Source organism: Terrapene carolina, unplaced genomic scaffold (genome assembly GCF_002925995.2).
Source record: "Terrapene carolina triunguis isolate 2854851 unplaced genomic scaffold, T_m_triunguis-2.0 Scaffold42, whole genome shotgun sequence".
NCBI classification, from domain to species: domain Eukaryota; kingdom Metazoa; phylum Chordata; order Testudines; family Emydidae; genus Terrapene; species Terrapene triunguis.
The window spans coordinates 13,021,454-13,042,777 of record NW_020664393.1 but is presented as its reverse complement, the minus strand read 5'-3'; the positions used below and the strand labels follow the sequence as shown (position 1 = coordinate 13,042,777).

The following is a 21,324-nucleotide window of genomic DNA, read 5'->3' as shown; positions in this document are numbered from 1 at the left end:
TCGCGGCCCCCACTGGCCGCGGTTCGCCGTCCCGGGCCAATGGGGGCCGCGATCGGCCGAACCTGCTGCGTCAGCAGGTAAATAAAACTGGCCCGGCCCGCCAGGGTGCTTACCCTGGCGAGCCGCGTGCCAACGTTACCGACCCCTGATTTATACACTGTCCTCCTTCAGTAACAAACAAAATGATAAAAGACACAGGGTCATTACAATCAACGAGCTTCGTTACTGTAGTTTAAAAAATAATCTTCACTTTAATGACAATCTACATTTTTCTGAAAGCAAACAAACAAAACAGTATTCAGCTATTAATACTGAAGTGGATGTGTGAATCTTTTGAAACTCTGTTCAAAACTTTTGAATGCCTTACATTGAGAAATCTTGCTAATACGGTTGTTCCAGTGTTAAAGGGGTTCATGCAGTTTTAAAGAAAAAGCTTTCAACATGCTTGATAGAAACAAGCCATTTATTCTTCAAGTTCTTTGTCAAAGACATTATTAAAACCTTCTGTCCATTTCATGAACACAAATAAGTTCCCAGTATGTCTTGATCCAAAGTGGTCCATAATAAAGTTCTTTGGAATGTCTTAAGACTGGTTATAGCTGGAATTCTGACTTCCATTTGGACCCTGTTCTCCTTCACTGTTTGGAGGGAGAAATACATATTTCAGATACAAAATGTATATTAGTTACATTGCTAGCTTTTAAGAAAGGAAGAACTATTGTTGTGCACTAGAAGATGAAGCACTAAAAGCCTCTTGAAATGAAGAATCTTTAGACACAAAATTCAGAGCATTTTTTTTTTTTGCCTCTCCCAACTCTATGCAATTAAAAACTCACTGTTTTGATAACTAGGTCTACATAAATTAATTCCACTAGAAAGCATGCAAAACAACCAGCACTTGAAGGACCTGATTTTCAAAACTGCACATGCAAAAACACCGTGTCCAATTGCGCGTCCAATTTACCTCTGCAGTTACCATAATTAAGCTCACATATTTGCACCTTAGTTTTGATTTGCATGTGCAGATTGTCAGTTTACACAACACCCAATCACAGTACCTACACGAGCAAATTTTGCATAAAATTGTACATGCAGAGTTCTGAGCAGTCAGGCCTTCCTAGTTATAGTGAACTCATGGAAATGAAGTTTCTTATATTTGCTGAACTGAATCGAAGATGTTCTCATTAAATGAATTTAATGAGAACATCTAACATTAAAAAAATGTTTAAAACTACTCTCTTATCAACCAGAAGCAACTCTTCTTCGTGGCTCCCAAACTAATAAATAGGAGTGAGTCTATCATGGAAAGATCTGCACTGTAAACATATTTACTATGCCCCAATAAAATATTCGCTTGTGTTTTAAGAGGAAGTGTCTAGTTTAAGACATTTGTACAATATATGAAGTGGTATGAAAAAAGAAAATTAAAAACATTATAGTACCTGTTTGGAGGTGGTTTCGGTTTAGGCATCTTACTAAGAATAGTAGCCATTTCTTTCCTCTCATCAAAGTTCTTCCACTGTTCGTACAGTTTTAGAATGACCCTGATTATTTCCAAAATCTAATTAGAAAGAGAGATTTGAGATCAGATACTGTAGTGGTTCTGTGTTCATCACTACCCATACAAATGTGTAGCCACCAACCAACCAAAATGTAAGTATGATGCTTTCTCTATATCAGAGTGGCTTTCACATCAGTCTCAACAATTTAGCAATCTTAACTATTTCCACAGATAGCTGAGAGCATCTTGGTCTAGCTCAGGGGTTCTAAAGCTTTTCCTTAAGGTAAATTACATCATAACACTTGTCAGGGATGGTCTAGATTCACTTGGTCCTGCCTCAGGCACAGAGGGCAGGACTTGATGTCTCAAGATCCCTTCCAGCCCTGCATTTCTATGATACTGCAAACAGAAAGTCTCTCTTGGGCCACTTTGCCTCCCATTCAGAATTACGCAAACCACTTTTTTTCTCCCCATCAAAAACTGAACATCCCACCTGTTACATGGAAAAATAATATTAGGAATGTATTTTTAGCTTCTTTTAAGGCTATTTAGCAGCTGGTAACCAGGATAGGCAGTAGCATATAACCAGGCAGCTCTCCATGGATCACCCAGCAAGTGGTCTGCAGACCACAGGTGCTCCGTGAACCCTGGTTTGATAACCACTGGTTTAAGTATCCTAGAGGAGGGGAGGGGCTGAACAGTGCACAACTATTTTGTACTATGAACTGTAACATTCCCAGAGCAGCTCTTTTGTTTGCCAAAGTACTGTCTACCAATTTTTGATTTTTTTCACCTATTATAATTTATTCTCTTTTTATTCATACCACTTATTTTTGCTCTGTGGGTGTCTTAGCTCTGCCCTCTCTTCCTACTAACCTCTACAAATATGACTTTCTAGTGCAATATTTTTACTAAGCAAGGATTGCATGTGATGTATGGCTCTCACATTGGCAATCACTGACTTAAAATGTTAGATAGTAAAACAAACAAATAAAAAAAGCCGAGTTCAGATAAAGCATTGAGCACCATGGAAGCAACATACATCTCTGAAATCAGAGTCACAATTGGCTAAGGAGTCTGGTGATGTGAACTGTTAAGCCTAGACTGTCATTAGTATCAGAAGTGGGAAGTCTAAACACACAAATATGTTCAATAGCAGGAGTAACTTGGTAGCTATGTAGCATCACCCCTTGGTACAGAGTAGTTTCCCCCTGTACTCCCTTTCGTGTTCAACTCATTTTACCTTACACTTGTATGCACAACACTCTGCAAGTGGGCCGTGCAGTCACGCCCAAAAGTGTGATTCATATAGCCTGGTTCAGCAAAGCTCTTAAGCATGAGCTTAAGTGCTTTAATGAATTGGGGTCATAGTGCTTTTCATCCAGAAAGATTTGCTGTGTGTAAAGCACTGTGGAAACTACAGAACAGTTATATTAAAAATAAGAATGGCGAATAAGCAACTGACACTGCAGGAAGAATTAGGCAGAATTGCCCACACTGGGGTTTGGCCAGAATGCTTGGGCTAACACCTTTATTTTGTGAAAAATGCCATAGGCTATTTAATGACCACAACTAAACAAGAGCTCAGTTTTATGTTTCATCTGAAAGATGACAACTCCAGAAGCACTCTGTGCTTGAGCACTGGCTCAGAGAACAGAGTGCTATGCACTGAATCACCAAGTCCTCTTCCTGAAATACCTGGGTTTTTCGAGATGTCTCCCATCCAACTCCTGTCTAGGTTTAACAGTGCATAGTGTGCATCATTTAACAAGAGTATAAATCTAAATCAGGGATCGGCAACCTTTGGCACGCAGCCCACCAGGGTAAGCCCCCTGGCGGGCTGGACCGGTTTGTTTACCTGCCGTGTCCGCAGGTTCGGCCGATCGCGGCTCCCACTGGCCATGGTTTGCCGCTCCAGGCCAATGGGGGCTGCGGGAAGCGGCGCAGGCAGAGGGATGTGCTGGCCGCCGCTTCCCGCAGCCCCCATTGTCCTGGAGCGGCAAACCGCGGCCAGTGGGAGCCGCGATCGGCCGAACCTGCGGACGCGGCAGGTAAACAAACCAGCCTGGCCTGCCAGGGGGCTTACCCTGGCGGGCCGTGTGCCAAAGGTTGCCGATCCCTGATCTAAATGATAGGCATGCAAAATATCAATTTATAATATTAATGACATATCTTTCTGGTCAGTATGTATCAAGAAAGAAAAAAAATACCTTCTCCATATCAACAGACAACTCAGCAAACCACTGCCTTGCATCCTTCTGCTGGACAACACAGGCCACATGTAGGCAAGCTGCAAAGTAAAGTAAGTGTAGGGACATGTCTACTGAACAAAGATTAGTTTGTTTATTGTAACAAGAACAGATGTTTGTAAATGAAAATAATTTTCAGAATACGTTTTCTACTATTATTTCCTTCTTTATAATTCTGAGTGTTTCTGCCTCCCTTTACCACTGTCTATTCTACAACACTTCCAAGTCATAGTTTTCAAGCATTAAGCTCAGAATCAAGCTTTCCGGTTTCTTGCTAGAGTTTCAAGCCATATGACTGCACGGTCAATAACATCTGATGTGCTAATTGAAGGAGATGGTGGGGATAACAAATCAACATTCTTTAATACAGTGGATTTGCTAAGAAATGCCCATTCATGGAACACTACGCAAGATGAAACCATTCAGATACAGTGAAATAGTTGAACTTGTTACCTACCTAGGGCTATCATGAAGGGAGGGTACAGTAGACAAAGATCAGTTCTATATGTGTCATTCACTATCCTCCTGTGCAAACAAAAGTAGTAGATAAACACCCTGTTGTTCACCTTTATTCTCATTTTACTTCAGAAGTCACCATCCGTTTTTATTTTAAAAGTTAAGAGGACTTTTTTTTTTTTTACATTAAGGCAGTCAGAAATAAAGGTGGGGGAAATCATGAATATCTGTATCCATGTACACACACGTCTCATCTTGAATCTTTTGATTCATTCCCAGGTGACCATAGTAATGGTTTGCTTCTAAGCACTACTTAGAAGTATATTTTGCTTCCTAATAAAATGTTGCTTTGCAAAGTATTTTGAAGATTCATCATAAAATTGTCAACATCAACCAATCCTCACAGCTTTCCTGTGAAGTATTATAATCCTCATTTTATGGAGGAGGAAACAAGGGCAAAAAAGCTACAGAGGGAGTCCATGTCTGAGTTTAAGTTATAATTCAGGAGCTCTTGGCTTCTACTAGACAGTCCAGAGTGGCATAGGCTAAATTTTTTATTGCATATTTTTATTTTAAAAACAAAGCTTTGTTAATCTAAACAGTGGTTTTCAAACTGGGGTACGCATATCTCTAGGGGTACGCAAGCTCTCATCAGGGGGTACGCGAGAAAAATCCTGTAATGGTGCACAATGCATTTTATGTAATACGGAAGTTTTCAAACTATGGGGATCGTACCCCTAATGGGGGACACTGAGGAAAGTTCTCAGGGAGGGCGAGTGGCAACACCAGGCGACTTGGGCCAGCGCCTCATGGATGGGCTTGAGGAGGGAGTGCCACCTCCACCCCTGACTCATCTCAGCGGGCCACCCAGCCTGTGTGGGGCAGGGGGAGGTTGCAAGGAGTTGAGCCCCGCTTTTGAGTTACCATTTTTAGGTGCATCCCCCACCCCAATCCAGACAGGTGGGTGGCCTGCTGAGGTGAGTCAGGGGTGGAGGTGGCATTCCCTCCCCGAGCCCCACCGCGCAGGGCTGGCCCAAGCCACCTGGCGTCATTACTCACCCCCCTGAATGTTCCTCCAGGCCTCTGTGGGGGAGGGGGGGTGCACACACCTCAGTTGGAAATCCTCTAGAAGCTATTGCTAAATGGAGTGCCATTCCAGATTTCTGCCCGTGACCCACCCACCCACACATACACACATAGAATCTGCCTATCTCAGATGGGGGCACTTTGTATACACGACATTATTTGGAAAGGGGTACGCAGCCTAAAAAGTTTGAAAATCACTGATCTAAAAGAGCAGATCAACTGTATACTACTTCTGACATTCTACTATGACAAAGTACAACAAAAAGCTTTCACATTAGCAGGGAAAGAGCATCTCTATTCAATGTTCATTATTTAGCAGGGCAGGCACTGTGCTACTAGTTCTGGTCTACACACAAGTTTAAAATCAGTTTAAAAACAGAATAGTTACACCACTGTCAACCCCTATGTAGACACATTTACATCAATAAATTGCTGCCACTTTGTGTTTAGACCTGGCCAAACCAACTTGTACTTGACCATCTCTGAAGTTTTCTATTTTTTTCAAGTTAGCTTTCCTACTGAAAGGATGCACTAGTATTAACCTTTGTCTTCATTACCATGCGAGGGGTAGCAGCATGTCTTCTTGGCCCATATCCTGCACATATTGGAGCAAAGGTCTATAAGGATGATACACTATCAAACAGCAATCCTAGAAACAAGTTTAAAAAAATCAAATTATAATAGAAAATACACTGTCATCAGTTTGCATTATAAATGTTGATTTAACAATCAGGATTTTTTTCCTTTATTTTCCCTTTCAGTTTCATATATTTTAGCATCATGACACCCTAATTCTGGGATAATGAGGGAAGCACTCTCCTAAAATACCATTATATAGACTGATTGCCAGTCTGTCAATGTCCTTTTCTTTTCCCTTAGAGAGGCAAAGTGCCACATCTGCAGCACACTGAAACCTTATTTGCCTACAAACCCGTAATTCCCAACTGAAAATTCAAAACGCTGCCAGAAAACAGTCTGTCACTAAATAATACCATACATGAGAAGCTTGCCAGAATAACTGACACTGGTTTTAAAAGTCTACACAGCTCTGAATTTTCTTCCTTACTCTTAAGGTTGGAGTGTACAAGGAAGAACAAAGACCCCCCTCGCCTCCCAACAATAGTTAACTATAGGTATGCAACCCTGGAGGGCTGTGTCAGTGAATGTGCGCTACACACAAAGCTGAAATCAAATATTGCCTGTACAGCTTCAGGGGGGAAATGTTAATTGTCACAAAAAGTAACTTTCTGTAAATAAAGTCAGTTGCAATTGATGTCTGATTAATTATCAAGATCAGAGACTGTTCCTAAGTACAGCACAGGATACCGATATTCAAAACACCTTTTTCTCAACAAAAGAAATATTACTCCTTTTACAAAAACACCGAAAGTCAAATACAGGGAATTTGGGACATTTCATTGCTGCAGTACCTTCAACTATTTGTTTTTCCATATTTACAAAAATTAACCTATGTTTTATATCCTTATCATGCATTTAAAAAGGCTCCTCTTTCTGGTACTAGTTATGTGAAGTGTAGTCTAGTTATCTGAGCTGACTCCCTCTGCAGCCTGGGACAAGTCACTTAACCTCCCTGCCTCCGTTTCACTTCCTCCACTATAAAAATTAAGATAATCCCAACAACAACCCTAACAAAGAGTCAAGTTAACTAAATATTGGCGTGATGCTCTGAAGATGTAGACACTAAATAAATTATTTAGTATTTGGGCAATTCCAAGAACTGCACACCTGTATTTGGTACATTTAAGTGCTTTATAGTACTGGATACAGGTAGTGGCAACATTACAAATGTATACAATTACATATTTAAAAACCTGTGTTAAAATAACATTATTTAGGTTGTAGAGTAGGCATTCAAAAGTTAGGAAATGTCAGATTTTAGGTTCCCTATGCAACCTTAATTCAGCCTCCTGCACTGCATCATACTACAGTCTCTAGTTACATGATCACATACTATTTGAACACTAAATATTTAACTACATGATTGTACTGTTCCACAGGACCTCTGCCTCATTCAGTGCACAAGATGGACAATGTTCAGGGAATGAGGCAGATGTTCAATATTTATTTTTATCTTCATTATCAACATGTGGCCATGTCTTAAAAGGACACCATCCAACCCCTGCAATGAATACAGAATTATTAATTTCCTTGTGGTATTTTCTAGAGCACTAATCATTCTAATATCTGAATGCTTCACAAATATTAATGAATTTATCTTCAGATTTGCACTGTGAGAATTTGAATGTTCACATTCAGTTATTATTTTGGCATGCTGCCAAAGTTTTGCTGAAAGGAAAATAGTGACTTTCAAAAGTTTCTCTCTGCCAAACCTGAACAGAATTTCTTGGTACAAAAGATACATCTCTATCTCTGACCCTATGGTCTTCAGCCTGTTAAATTTCAGAGTCCTTCTGCACATAATGGAAGTACTGTATTCGAGTTTTTCAAAAATGATCACTAGAATCTTTACAGTGCAAAATGGTAAGCAACCTAAATACAGGGAGTCGCTAACCTCCATATATTTGAAAACACAAGTTAATTGAGAAAAGGGGACAATAAGAACCTCAACAATGAAACTCAGGTTGAAAAAACAAATGGCAGCTCCATACATATTATTTCATATGTACAGAATCCAGAACATTCTTGCAAGGTAAAAATAAACTAATGTGGTAGTAAGAGAAAGAAAGACACCTACCATTAATTCTAAAAGATAGAATTCACATTCTAATATCTGCAAAGAATTAAAAATATAATTAAGCAACAATTTTCTCATAACAGGAAAGAGAGTAAAGGGTTAATCAGTATCCAGACCAATACATTTTTCTACATATAAGCATTTCCATATACTACGATTTGCACAAGAAACCCCAGTCATTCCCAAGAGCTTTCACCAATTCCAAAATATCTTTTATAGAAATACTACAAACCAATTAAGAAATATCTCAACAGAAAACATCTTTAGTTAGTCAACTGTCTCGTCATTTTAATAACCACTCCACTTCTAAGGACAGTTTTTTTCTGTCACTGCTATGTACGTAAGTATTTTCATTTAACTGTTATATGAATATGTTCTGTAGACTATTTCATTTACAGTACTTATGCCTTTGTTCATGTGGGGCCGGATCTTTCAAGGGGTTGAGTGCCCCCAACTTCATTGGAGGTTAAAAACAGTTGAGGGCATTTGCGCCTTTGTAGGTTTAGTTTCTCTACTGTTACAGCAAAGACTGAAATGAAATAGAAGGGATATCTGGCATATTGACAGATGCATAGGATATTAGAATATAAAATGTTACTAAAATATTCTGTCAAATTATAGACATCAAGACAAGATATCTCATATTCAAGACTCAGGATGATGGTTTAGCACCACAAGAAGGGGACTAGACTGCATTTGTTCAGTTAAAGCAAGCAATATTTTCCTGTATATTAAGAAAGTCTATGAACTATAATGATGGCACTGTGTTACACTAAACTAGAAGACATTTAACATTTCGAATACAATTATGTGGCGAGTAGGAATGTCAGTTACCAGCCTCCAATCACATATTTCATTACCAATAAGTAATTTCAGAGGTATCTACTAAGAGATTGGGTATGCTGAAGTTTCCTGTGGTATCGGTTCCATGTACCACACCTTGATGTATCATACAATTCTATAAACTAAATGCTGACTCAACAAGAACCAGAATAGCAGTGCTGGTCAATATTATACTTTTATGTGGCTTTGAGTTTGACCCTAAAATAGCAGCACAGCATTGCCCCAGGGATCTATATCAAGATTTAAAGAAGAATCAATATATAGCATTGGGCTGGCCAGCTCTTTTGGAGAACCGTACAAATGAAAATGAAAAAATATATTGAGATTAGAATTTAGTAGTATCTTATTATATATCACAGTTACCAAGAGTGTAAGGAGACATGCTTGGCCTTTGGGAATATAATAGTAAAAGCTAAAAGGAAGTAAATTTGAAAAAAATATATTACATTAATAAAATCTGCACCAATCCCCTCATCATTGTGAGGCTGCATTACCAAAGATCTTGCCTTCAAAACACTTGGAAATTTCTTAACTCTAAATAAGAGTTGTAGAAAAATGGACAGATTTTTACTACAGATTAAATATCGGGGACAAAAATAAAAAACCCTTAACATGAGCCAACTGTTCCCATGTGTAGGCCTGGTGAGTATCCCAGGAACTGGAATTACTTTGATCTACCCTGGAGCAGTGTACTTGGTAACCAACTGCTGTATAATTACTGCTATTTTATTCAGTCCCACTTTATTTCTCTATTCCCTTTATAATATTTCTTTCTACTAATTTAAGGAAAGTAGGTGATACAACAAGTAACTCTTTCATAAAGAAACTGCAAGCATGGATGTGGGTTACCCAAAGAAAATTTCCCTACAATCAATCCAAAGTTAATTGTGAATACTTTGAAATAACAGTGAAACTATATTGCTTAGAAATTGTTTAGCAAAGAATAGGACTTACTTTTCCATGGAAGACCTGAAAAAAAACTTGTTTCCAAAGGACTGCCTGGTGCAATTTTTGCTCAGTTGGGCCCCAAATTGAGATTTAATTGCCTCTTGTTACAAAATAGTACAATGTATTAAATTTATAAAACAGTCACAGTGTTGTAGCCATATGAATTAAATAAAAAGGCAAAGGAGCTAAATATTCATGCAGAGCCAGAATGGCACAAGTCAGGTCACTAAATTAATGACTAGGGTCCTACCAAATTCATGGTCCATTTTGGTCAATTTCACGGTCATAGGATTTAAAAATTTTTAAATTTAATGATTTCAGCTATTGAAATCTGAAATTTCACAGTGTTGCAATTGTTGGGGTCCTGACCCAAAAAGGAGTTGGTGGGGGAGGAGGGAGGCAAGGTCATGGTGTGTGTGTGTGTGTGGGGGGGGGGGGGTGCGGTACCACTACCCCTACTTCTGCATTGCTGCTGGCGGCAGCGCTGCCTTCAGAGCTGGGCAGCTGGAGAGCAGTGGCTGTTCAGTGAGAGCCCAGATCTGAAGGCAGAGCCACCACCAGCAGCAGCGCAGAAGTTGTGGTATGGTAGTGCCATCCTTACTTCTGCACTGCTGCCTGCAGAGCTGCGCCCACAGTAAGCAGCCACCACTCTCTGGCCACCCAGCTCTGAAGGCAGCAATGCAGAAGTAAGGGTGGCATGGTATGGTATTGCCACCCTGACTTCTGTGCTGCTGCTGGGGTGGGGGCGCCGCCTTCAGAGCTGGGCACCCAGTGAACAGCTGCCACTCTCTGGCCGCCCAGTTCTGAAGGCAGAAGTAAGGATGGCAATACCACAACCTCCCTAAAATAACCTTGCGACCCCCCTGCAACTCCCCTTTGGATCAGGACCCCCAATTTGAGAAATGCTGGTCTTTCCCGTGAAATCTGTATAGTAAAGGGTAAAAGCACACAGAAGACCAGATTTCATGGTCTGTGACACGTTTTTCATGGCCTTGAATTTGGTAGAACCCTATTAATGATACAGAGCTGTTCCACCTGTAAGAAAAGACAGTTATCTTTTCCGTAACTGGTGTTCTTCAAGATGTGTTGCTCATGCCCTTTCAACTTAGGTGTGTGTGCTCGCCACATGAACCGGTGCTGGGAGTTTTTCCCTCAGCAGTAAAACTTCCAGCACCGGTGCATGTGGCAAGCACACACACCTAAGTTGAATGGACATGAGCAAGCACTTAAAGAAGAACATACAATTTATTCCTGCTCACACATGCTTGTCTATGTATTTATTTGTTAGAGTTAGATCATACTTACATGATTCATCCTATAAGGAAACTCCTTCGGAAAGGCATAAGAAAACCTAGTTTTCACTGTAGTAAAAAGAGAGAGGTATATTAAAAATAATGACAAAATTAAATCAAATATTCTTCTTTACTTATTTCTATTAGTTCATCAGTATGTAGAGCCTCAAACCCTCTTATTTGACCTCTAACCATCTACTGCTATACATAAAGAACAATCCTACTTGGAAGAGGAGAATTAACTCAATTGTATAACTCAGTTGTTTAATTCCTGAAAGGTGAAGTATTATTTGAATAAAGACTGTCAGTTCTGTCAGATCATGCATTTTTAAAGCTATTTTAGAAGCTCCCCCTCTGGACACAATGGACAACATTTAACATTTTCTGAGCAGACAGTGTTCCCTGTAATACTGAGAGAGAGTAATTTAGGGCTTGATTCTGGCTGAAGTCACTACACCATTGACGTCAGTGGGAGGAGGATCTATTAAGAGAGTAATTTTAATTTTGAGTTGTTTGATAGATTAAAAACAATAATGAACTGCTCAATGATTATGTGGACTATTTATTCAGAAAACTACTGCAACTTCATTTACTTGTTTTTAATTTACACCAGAAACAACATACAATGCAAAGAAGCCAAATACTAATGTAAACAATACAATTCTATAATAATTTTAAAAAGAGAACCCTGTGTATACCACTGCCTCAAAGAAAAACAGCATTAGAAGTGGAGGAGACTATAGCTTGACCAAGCCAAGTTTTAGGAATAGACTCGGTTGCAGGTTACTGCTCTGTGTCAAACAGAAACAAGACTACAGTTCACCATCAGTGGACAGTCCTTTCATCATGGCTCTTTAATTGACTCTGAAGTTGAGCAGAAAAGGTCTCCTCACCACACTTTTTCAGGCAAGTCAGGGTAAAAGAATCCCAATTTTTTGGAAGAGTTGTGGGAAAAAGATATGATTTTCAAAGCATGCTGGAGCCACCTCTCCATTGAGCTCTTCCTGCACTCAACTGCAGGGGTAGAGTGAAGAGGTTGCTAGAGATCAATTTAAGGTGCCTTCTCCCCAAGGAGAAGTGTACACTGCCTCCTCGGTGCTTCTAGCCACTGCGCAAGGTGCAAAGGACCAAACTGCCTCAATTAACTAGCAGGTCTTCCTTTTTGTTAGTTTCCTTTTATGCATCTCCTATTTCTTCCACTCATTCTTTTTTCCCCTCCTCTCCAAAGTCCTCTACCAACCAGCTGAACCTGTGCTGCTGAAGAAGCTTTGCTAACAGAGGCACAGGCAGAAGACAGACATACAAAAGTGATGTTAAAAAAAAAAAAGCCACCTGTGCATTGTCCTCACACTCAATGTGTGCTCCCATGTGCAGTGGAGTATTCTGTTTTTAAAGCACTACAGAGGACATTTCTCTATGGGATTCTGATGCAGGGGAATTTCTAAAAAAAGCAAGATTCCTGCAAACTAACATCAAATTTAGACTCCTTTATCTTTATCCAATACATATCTGCTTTCCTCATTGATGCACAAAGTTATCACACAAATCTGCACTCTTGATAAGATTTTAATGTAAAATGGCAAACCTACCACTAACTGCAGTACTGATGTATTTTTAGTCACAGAATTCTGTATAAATATTTTTCCCATTAACTTAAGTCAGTCCTTATAAGATCATATCATATACCACCTTAGTCTTTTTCCAAATGTCAAAATATAGGATTCTACAAACTTTAGGATTCTAATCTGAAGATCTTTTATTTTTAAAATGAAAATAAAATCTCAAACAGAGCAGTAGTTCTACGAAAGCTAATCATGATAAAAAGGACAAATAAGGCCCAACACTTCTGATTTACACCGTTGCTTGAATTGAAATCTAGAGCTGATTTTCAGGGTTTCTTTATTTAGGATAATCATCATGGCGCCTTATTTTCAGTTGTGATTTGACTGATATGTTCCCACCAGAATTGATACCAGTGTAGAATGGTACACAGAAAGGATCTTTTCTTCCACATACACACTTAAAACAGGTGTCTTTTCCCCTAAAAGCACAAATGATGTAAATGAATTGCCCTTATGGAGCAAGGTTAAAAATCCCTCATGATTTGATAAGAAACTATTTCTTAACAAAGTGAACATCTCCTCTCCCCTGAAAATAGCCTCCTTAATATAGTATAACAAATACATCATTTACACTTACATACAGAAGTAGCAGCAGAAATCAACCTTGTGTTTGAGACCACACCAAATTCCTGAGCAAAGAAGAGCGGTAAATGAGGTGACCCAGTTAGTATTGAACTAGCTGAAATATCATTTGATCACACTATTTATCAGTTTAAAAGCACTGGGCTTTCTTCCTAGAGTTTTTTTTTACATTGTATTTTAACTAAATATTTTCTTCCCTATGAAATTTCTGTTTAGGTGATCAGAATGAGTTAATTATTTAAGTAAAGCTATACCACGACAGAGGTTACTTTTTCATTTAATAATTACTCCACTGTTCTCATTAAAAATTAATAGAAACAAACATTTAATACTCAGAAATGTCAGATTCACAAAACTGAATTTGTTTATAGTACCCATACAGAATAGGCAGTCATACTGCAAGCTTCAGCATCCCACTACCAATACATCTCAATCTTGTTTGAGAGGAAACCCTGTTCTAGAAAGCCACTGCTAATGTTTCAAGGGTAGCTCAGTCTCCATGCATTATAGTTGGCAGTATTAGCCGAGAAGACAGGGCCTTATTTACATCAGGTAATTTTACAGAAAAATTCCCACCAGTGCTAACACCAGTTCAGCTGCTCTCTTAACACCAGTGGGAGTCCAAGTATAGACAAGGCTTTGGTGGCACCCAGTGTTTTCAATACTGTGTAAATTAAAACTGTGTATCTATTATTTCTGTCTGCCATTTTCAGCAGATTAAATTAACACAATGATAAAAAGAAACTGCACACACACAGGATGCTGCCAAAGCTTCATCTACACCAAGACTTCCACTAGTGCTAACAAGGGTTCAGCTGAACCAGCTGTAACATCAGCAGATTTTGTGTGTGTGTAAAATTCCCTTGTATGACAAGTCTGTCAGTTGCAGGTATAGTTGCGGACACCTATCAAAGAATGACCTGAGACCATTTTATTTCACAAAGGGCCATGAACAGCCTCCAGATTATAACAAATCTCAGGCATTGCTGACCCTAGCCATACTAAAGTCAGGGAGCTTCAGCTGGAAAGACTGGTTCCTCCTTACCAATATCCTTTGCCATCCAACTACGCACACTTTTCTCAAAATAAACATCATAGCTACAGCATTTACAATTGAAATTAAAAAAAGCAAGTGTGGTAAATTCTGGAGATCCCTTCCCATATACAGTGAAAAACACAGTAGAATATCAGTTATATTTGAAAATTGGAGTAAACATTTAACCAGTTTCTATACATAAAAGACAAAACTGAACCACATAAAAATGGAGATTTTACAGAACAGCAGCACAATTTAAGATATATAAATAACTACATTAAAATATCATCTAAGCACTCTGTCAAAGTCTCCAAGATCTTTTAGGGTTGAGAAAACAGGTCAGTAACTCAGGCAACATTGTGAAAGATGAAGTACTACATAATAGCAGCTATTGGGTCTTTTCTCTCTGATGCTAAAGCAATATGGAAATCCATAGAAAAAGAGGTCTGAACCCCCAAATCATGGAAACAACAAAAAATATCTTAAGAACCCTAAATGTTTCATCTCCCCAATATATCATATACTTTTACATTAGAAAATTATAATACATCATACCTCTACTTTGGATGCCAAAAACACACACGTAGGAGCCATTAATACTGGATCTATACTTTTTAGGGAATATCTGAAATGTTATAACAAAATTATATATCGTTTTACACATGTAGAAAGATTAATCTATCAAGAGCACCACACTTCCTTTGGAAAAGTAAAAACTGTTTAAGTTAACATTATCGACATAAAAGCTTTACACCATTCACAAACAAAAATGGTATTTTTATTTTATTATTGCACTTTTAAAGGGCTATCAAAATCTGCCTAACAAATGCTTTATTCTTGTACCATCATAGTAAACAGTCCTACCTGGCATAGAATCTCTTGAAGTAGACTGTAGCAGTGGCAATAACTTGTTGTCTTAATTTAAGATGTTCACCTAAAGCCTGGATGACTTAAAAAAAATGAACAAAATATTTAAGTTGCATTTTAATATGATTTGGTACCATTTATTGGACACTCTACATGGGGCCCATGGGAGAAACTGAATTGAAAGGGTTCTAAAGTGTTGTCAGACAGCCATCATTTTTAATTCAGAGGTTTGGCTCAACAGAGACCATGTTTCAGCAAGCCATTTTGATAGCAGTGGATGCATGCTGCCGCCAGTGGTGTATGTGGACTGGACCTTTTCTTGAAGATGAGGATGACAATTTGCTCCATTATGTACAAATTACGCATGTCCCTTGGGAAGGTGACCACATACTACACAGCCCTCCACTGGGTAAAATGTGGGTGTCCACTTTACAGTCTAAAATGTTTTAAATTCAAATGTTTTAAATTAAAACCTATGACTTTTAAACGCATTGTAAATTGAATAAAGCTGCCAACATAAACATGGTCACTGGATTTGGCAGAGGCAGCAGGTGTTGGAGAAGTGACATGTTTAGTCTAGGGAAAGGGGGTGGGAGACCAGAGGAAGTAGTCAGCTGCTCCATCACAAGTGTTCTCTGCCAGTTGGCCAAGAAGCAGCCCTGGTGTCAGCTGTGCAGGTAGCTCATTTGGCCTCCCAGGCAAAGGAAAGGTGCCAAGCACATTAGATGCGTCAGTCTGGGATACAGAGTAGAGGTGGGATTAGAGAATGATGGAATGAAACATTACATTTTGTTACATGCTATTTTTCCTGTATTTCCCTCTCTGCTGTTAGTTTGAGCATGGCAATGCCATATCAGTATCGTGCCTTTTATACAGAGATCTCAAGTTAAGTCATTTAGTTTACACAAAATATATTTTAAGTATGTACATTAAAAACCAAACAGTGGTATATTGATGGGGAAAGCAAGCAGTTTAAATTATTAAAAATTGCCAGAATCTTACACTGTATTAGAAGCATATAAGCACTTGTAATTGTCTAGTTTGCTCATGCACCATTGTCCACTGTCTCCCACAGACAACAGAAGCTCTCTCCCCACATTCAAGGACACAAACGCCTCCCAGTTGAGTCATGTGAAGTTACTGGGGGCATGGCTGGCTGGAGGTGGGATGAACCTGAGAGAAAGTCACTCTTAATAGCCTTATTCCTTGGCCACCCAGCAGATTTTCCAGAGAAAAAATTATGGTATGTATTAACATTACTCGAAGCAAGACTAAGTCCTTATCTCTGACTTGTGACCTCCTCACCCCCTCAGGGAGAGAGCCCGCGTACTGCACAGCTAAGGCCAGGCTGCCAATGGCATCAAGGCTCATAAATAAGCAATGCTGCCAGGGAAGGGGCCAAGCTGCAACATGAAATGTCTCTGCATAAATGCCTCAATATCCACAAGCTTCCCAATTAATCTTGGGACATTTGCACAATTACAGTATTGTGTCCCCTGATCTGACTACATGCTGCTGTCCTCACACTGGGGATGATGCATCAGAAAAATCCACACAGTAAACCACACAGAATTTTATACGTTCATTTTCCCTTCCCATGGGGTTTTTCTGCAGGAGGGAATGGTTGGGCCATATGTGACCAGAAAGAGAAATCAAGTGAGATTTAGAAAAGGAAAAAAAAAAAAAAGTTAACTGATAAGTGCCTAAAGAGACCTTATAAATGGAAGCTTTCAAATGAAGTATTTTAAAGAAAATTATTAGGTTGTTTAGCTCCAATGTTTCACAAAAATCTAATATTAACAAGTGTTTTCACAGCCATTTCAAAAACTTGATTTAAAAATGAAAACATTTCTGTTTAAAGTTGAAATATTTTTCTTAATAGCTTGTAACCCAAACATAGCTTTTGTGCTAGTGCATGAAAACCAGAAAAGGAAACTAATCTACTCCAAGGGGAGCATAAATTCTAGTAAACATCCACAATCTTACAGATGAGAGTGGTCACAAACGTCCTTCTTTGGACAATGGTAAGAGCTGATTAAAAAAACCTAACTTAAAAAGTATGTAACAAAACAAGTGACTGTGTCATTCATTTAATCAGCTGGTAATCTTCACCAGAAAATGAAACAAACTAGTCTATTGTTTTCTTTGTCCAAGAGGAGTGAAGAACTAAAAGCAACATCAATGGAAAAAGTTAGATTTTTAAAATATTTTAGTGTTCATAAATCTAAAGTAATCTGAGTAACATAAATAAGGAAATATGTGATTGTTAACTTATCAGTATCCTTTAAAATCTTGTTGCATTACAAAATCTGAATATTATTTTACTTTGTCCTCAAGGAACTTTAGGATAGTTAATCCATTAGATAAACACGAGTACTCACTCAGTTATTTTGTACTATATAAGTGTTAATACAGCCTAATTATTTGTGATCAGATTTTGCAGAGTACTTTAACCTTGGTAATTGTAAATAAGAATAGCTATGCCAAAGAGAAATGCATCCGAGCATAGAAGTGGGGGATGGCAAACTAGAGTGAACTCTGTAAGTGCCCTCAAAAGAGTCACTAACCTTTCTGCCTCGGTTTCTCCTCCCAGACAACTGAGAAAATACTATGTCACCTACTTTACAGGATGGTTCAGAGAGAGTATTTAAATCGCACTTTGCACAAAGTGCTAGTTTAAGAGTCTTTTCTCCCTTAGGGCTTGGTCCTGCAAGATACTTAAATGTTCTGATCCTTATGACACAAAGCACTTAAGCCCAGATTTTTAAAGCTATTTAGGCATTGCTGTGCTCAGCATTGCAATGCCTAACTGATTTAGGAGCCTAGTTTCATTTTCAAAAGTGACTTAGGGTACATTAACGCGGGGGGCGGGAGGGGCGGGCAGGGGAACTCTCCAGCAGCGAGCCTCAGACCCTGGGTCAACTGACTTGGTGACAGGGGTGGATCTCAGAGCCCGGGCTCCAACCTGAGCGGGAACATCGACACTGCTATTGTCAGCCCCATAGCACAAGCCCAAATCGGTTGACTCGGGTCTGAGACTCACTGCTACATTTTTTGTTTTTTTTTTTCTGCAGTGTGGATGTGCCCTAAATCACTTCTAAAAATGAGACTTAAGCATTGCAATGCTGAGTACAGCAACACCTACATTACTCAGATTTTTAAAGGTATCTCATTGCTCCAACAGGACTATTCCGGTGCCTAAATGTCAGGGCCAGAGTGTTCAGCACCTTGCAGGATCAAGCCCTAAATAACTCCACATTCTAACCTTTAAACCTCTACATATAAATTTACTTCTTTTTTTTGCCCTCCCTCCTTTTGTCTTTACAGAAACATCCTGAAAATAAGGAGGAAGCCTATTGAAATTTCATAACATAACTGAGAAATACATATGCAGCTAGTTTATCTATAAAACCCCTCATACAACTAAGAATACAGCTAATCTGAATAATATATAAAAGATTACTTAAAGTTACATGTTAAATAGATTGAGAGAATGTATATAAGATGTTAATGAGATATTCTAAGCAACTGAAACGTGAATTCAGACATGGTAAATACAGTATGAGTTAAACAGCTAAGCTAAAAATAAAACCATTTTACCATTAGTAAAGAATATCTGCAGTTTCCAATATTCTTCTTCTGTCAGAAATTTCAAGTCCTTTTGGCGTTCCTTCAACAAATCCTGTTTATCCAAAATCCATTGTAAACTAGTCGGGGGGGAAAGCAATTTTTAAAAACTATGCACAAACATTATGTAGTGTCTCTAGCACAACTAGATTGCAGATTACATTTGGGGACCAAAAAGGCTGACAGTTCCCTTTAATAAAGTCTTGCAATACTAGAGGCACGCTTGTGAAATTAATATTCATTAGGGTCATTAAAGTCAGGCTTATAGAAATATACTCACAAAAAGTAAGAGGATTTCTTTTAATATTGTTGCTGAAATGTTTATAAAACTGATAAATTGTCAGTTATTCATATGTTTTATTCTATATTTTTATCAAATATGATTTTTAAAATTCTTTATACTCAAATCTAGACTGATCTGCATTCTTCATTCTTGTATAATAATGAGATACTCTATCAGTTCTTCTTGGCTACCTTACATATTTAGTTCAAGGGGCCTTTCCTTCCAGGAAAGGCTTTTCAATTCCTCTCTCTCTCTCTCCTTGGTGCAGAATATTATTAGACATGAAGGGAGTATTTACACAGTCATTCCTGGAGCATTTGTGACTTTTCTTCTGCAACCTCAATATACAACTGCTTAAAAAAAAATGTTTAAAACGTTGGCCTTCCACTGACTGATGCTACAATTACCTTTTTTAATTAGTTGCCAACATTTTTAATCTGACTACTTCAATTGAGATTACTCAAATGCTTCATACAAATATTTGCACATATGCTTAACCTGTGTGAGTCTAACTGAACCACTTCCACTTCCTACATATAATCATACTTCTTGAGCTTGTCCAGTCATGAGTTTTGCATGCTTATCCTATGTATAAATATGGAAAGTTCACCTATGTATACATACACCGGAGTGGGATGGAAAGTTGGGGATTTACTGGTAAATAGTTTGTGTGTACATGAACATTCCTCATTATTATAATCAGGGTAGCCAAGTGAGCAAGGAACAAAATAGAAGAGAAAGGAAATGGCTAAACTGCAGGTGTCATGAAAATTGCTACTAGGCCAGAGAAACTGATCAGCTGTTTTAAATATTTAGATACCAATATGCTCTAGCTACTAAAACATGTTTATTTTTGTTTATAAATATTTCCATTTGAGTCATTTTAATTAGCAATGAATCATCTATCATAAGTCCCTTATGAACCCTATTTTATATGGTCACATCCCTGATTTTGCTAAAAGATATTTTCCTCCCATCACACTATTCTTCCTTCTGTCACCAGTCTTAATTTCATGCTCTAGATTTCCTTCTCAACTGCTTGGAAAATGTTCTTATTTTTTAATTTTGTTTTGTCTGTTTAAAAAAAAAGTCAGTCTTCCAGAACACATTCTCTGGCCCACAATTTGGATGTGTCAAAACCCGGGGGGGGGGGGGGGGGGGAGGAACGAACAGGTATTTTAATTATTATTCATAAATTATTGGCATTGTCCAAATCGAGTAAAGCGCTCCCCCACCCCCACCTTACATCTTTCCACACAAGTTTAATAAGTTTTCTATGGTGGAAACAAGGGGGGGGGGGGAGCAAACTGAAGTGACTGGGCAAAGGACCGGGTTAAAGAGCGTCTGGATGGATTTAAAAGCCCGAGGTCACACTGTTGTGTCTCCACAACCCCTAGCCCAAGCCCAACTCTCCCAGATGCACCCTGGCCACACGGACAGCTTGCCCAAGCCCCTGCACATATCACCCCCCAGCACTGAGCCCCAGGAGCCCCAGCGCCACCCTCCTCCCCAGGCGGCCCGGGCCGGGCGGGGGCCACTCACTAGTGCGAGCTCTGCCAGAAGTTCCCTGCCATGAAGAGGACACCGGAGCCGACCGCTTTGTGTCACGCTGCCGACGACCCCGCCGCTCAGCCCGGCAGCAGGAGGAGGAAGCAGGCGGCGGCGGCAGGAGCCCGGTGGTGTCCTCGCTCCGCCGACCGGCAGCGCACACTGCCGAGCGCGCCAGTTCCGCGCAGGCGGGTTCCGCCTGGAAGCGAGAGCTGGGCTGGCCGGGGGCGCGTCTGGGTCAGGCTGCTGCGGCTGGGCTGCTGGCGAGGGCCAGGCCGGGTCACCGGCAGGGCGGCTGCGCTGGGAAGGCGGGAGCGGCTGAAGGGCGGGAGCAGAAATGTACCACCAGGAACCCTTGTGCACCCAGCTGGCCGGGCTCGGGGGTGCCTGTGAGGCGCTGTGTGCTGGGCAGCACCTTGCACCGGGGACAGCGGCTTTTCCCTGCTCTCTGCTGCACATTGTATCCCACTGATGTCTGAGAGCAGACATAGATGGGCTAAGGAAAATATTCCCTGTAGCCATCCGAATGGAATCGTAGGACTGGAAGGGACCCCGAGATAGGGTGACCAGACAGCAAGAGTGAAATATCAGGACACATTGGGCAAGCGCGGGGGGCGGGGGGGAAGAGAGCCACAGCTGCCCAGCGACCCACACAGAACCCCACACAC

General features: G+C 39.7%; 1 protein-coding gene across 2 annotated transcripts; it reads right to left on the bottom strand.

Moving 5' to 3' along the window:
* Window positions 1-69: 69 nt before the first annotated feature.
* Window positions 70-20,781, bottom strand: CCNC (cyclin C). 2 transcript variants are annotated; one of them, XM_024198427.2, is made up of 12 exons: window positions 20,651-20,781; window positions 18,799-18,905; window positions 15,196-15,280; window positions 14,887-14,956; window positions 13,291-13,342; window positions 11,105-11,160; window positions 8,009-8,044; window positions 5,850-5,941; window positions 4,208-4,275; window positions 3,712-3,791; window positions 1,443-1,561; window positions 70-638 (listed from the first exon to the last, which is right to left on the bottom strand). In XM_024198427.2, exons 1-12 carry the CDS (start codon window positions 20,680-20,682, stop codon window positions 584-586), a joined length of 852 nt encoding a protein of 283 aa, XP_024054195.1. In that variant the 5' UTR covers window positions 20,683-20,781; the 3' UTR covers window positions 70-583. The 2 variants fall into 2 exon arrangements, with proteins under 2 accessions (XP_024054195.1, XP_024054196.1); XM_024198428.2 differs by having other exon boundaries at window positions 14,887-14,941.
* Window positions 20,782-21,324: the final 543 nt, after the last annotated feature.

Excerpts from the sequence above, each read along its gene's own strand:
- CCNC (XM_024198427.2), bottom strand. The coding sequence starts at position 20,682 with ATGGCAGGGAACTTCTGGCAGAGCTCGCACTA. Across the intron at positions 14,957-15,195 it reads TTCAAGAGATTCTATGCCAG|ATATTCCCTAAAAAGTATAG; the intron begins GTAGGACTGTTT and ends ATAACATTTCAG. Across the intron at positions 11,161-13,290 it reads TTCTGCTGCTACTTCTGTAT|TGAAAACTAGGTTTTCTTAT; the intron begins GTAAGTGTAAAT and ends TTTTTACTACAG.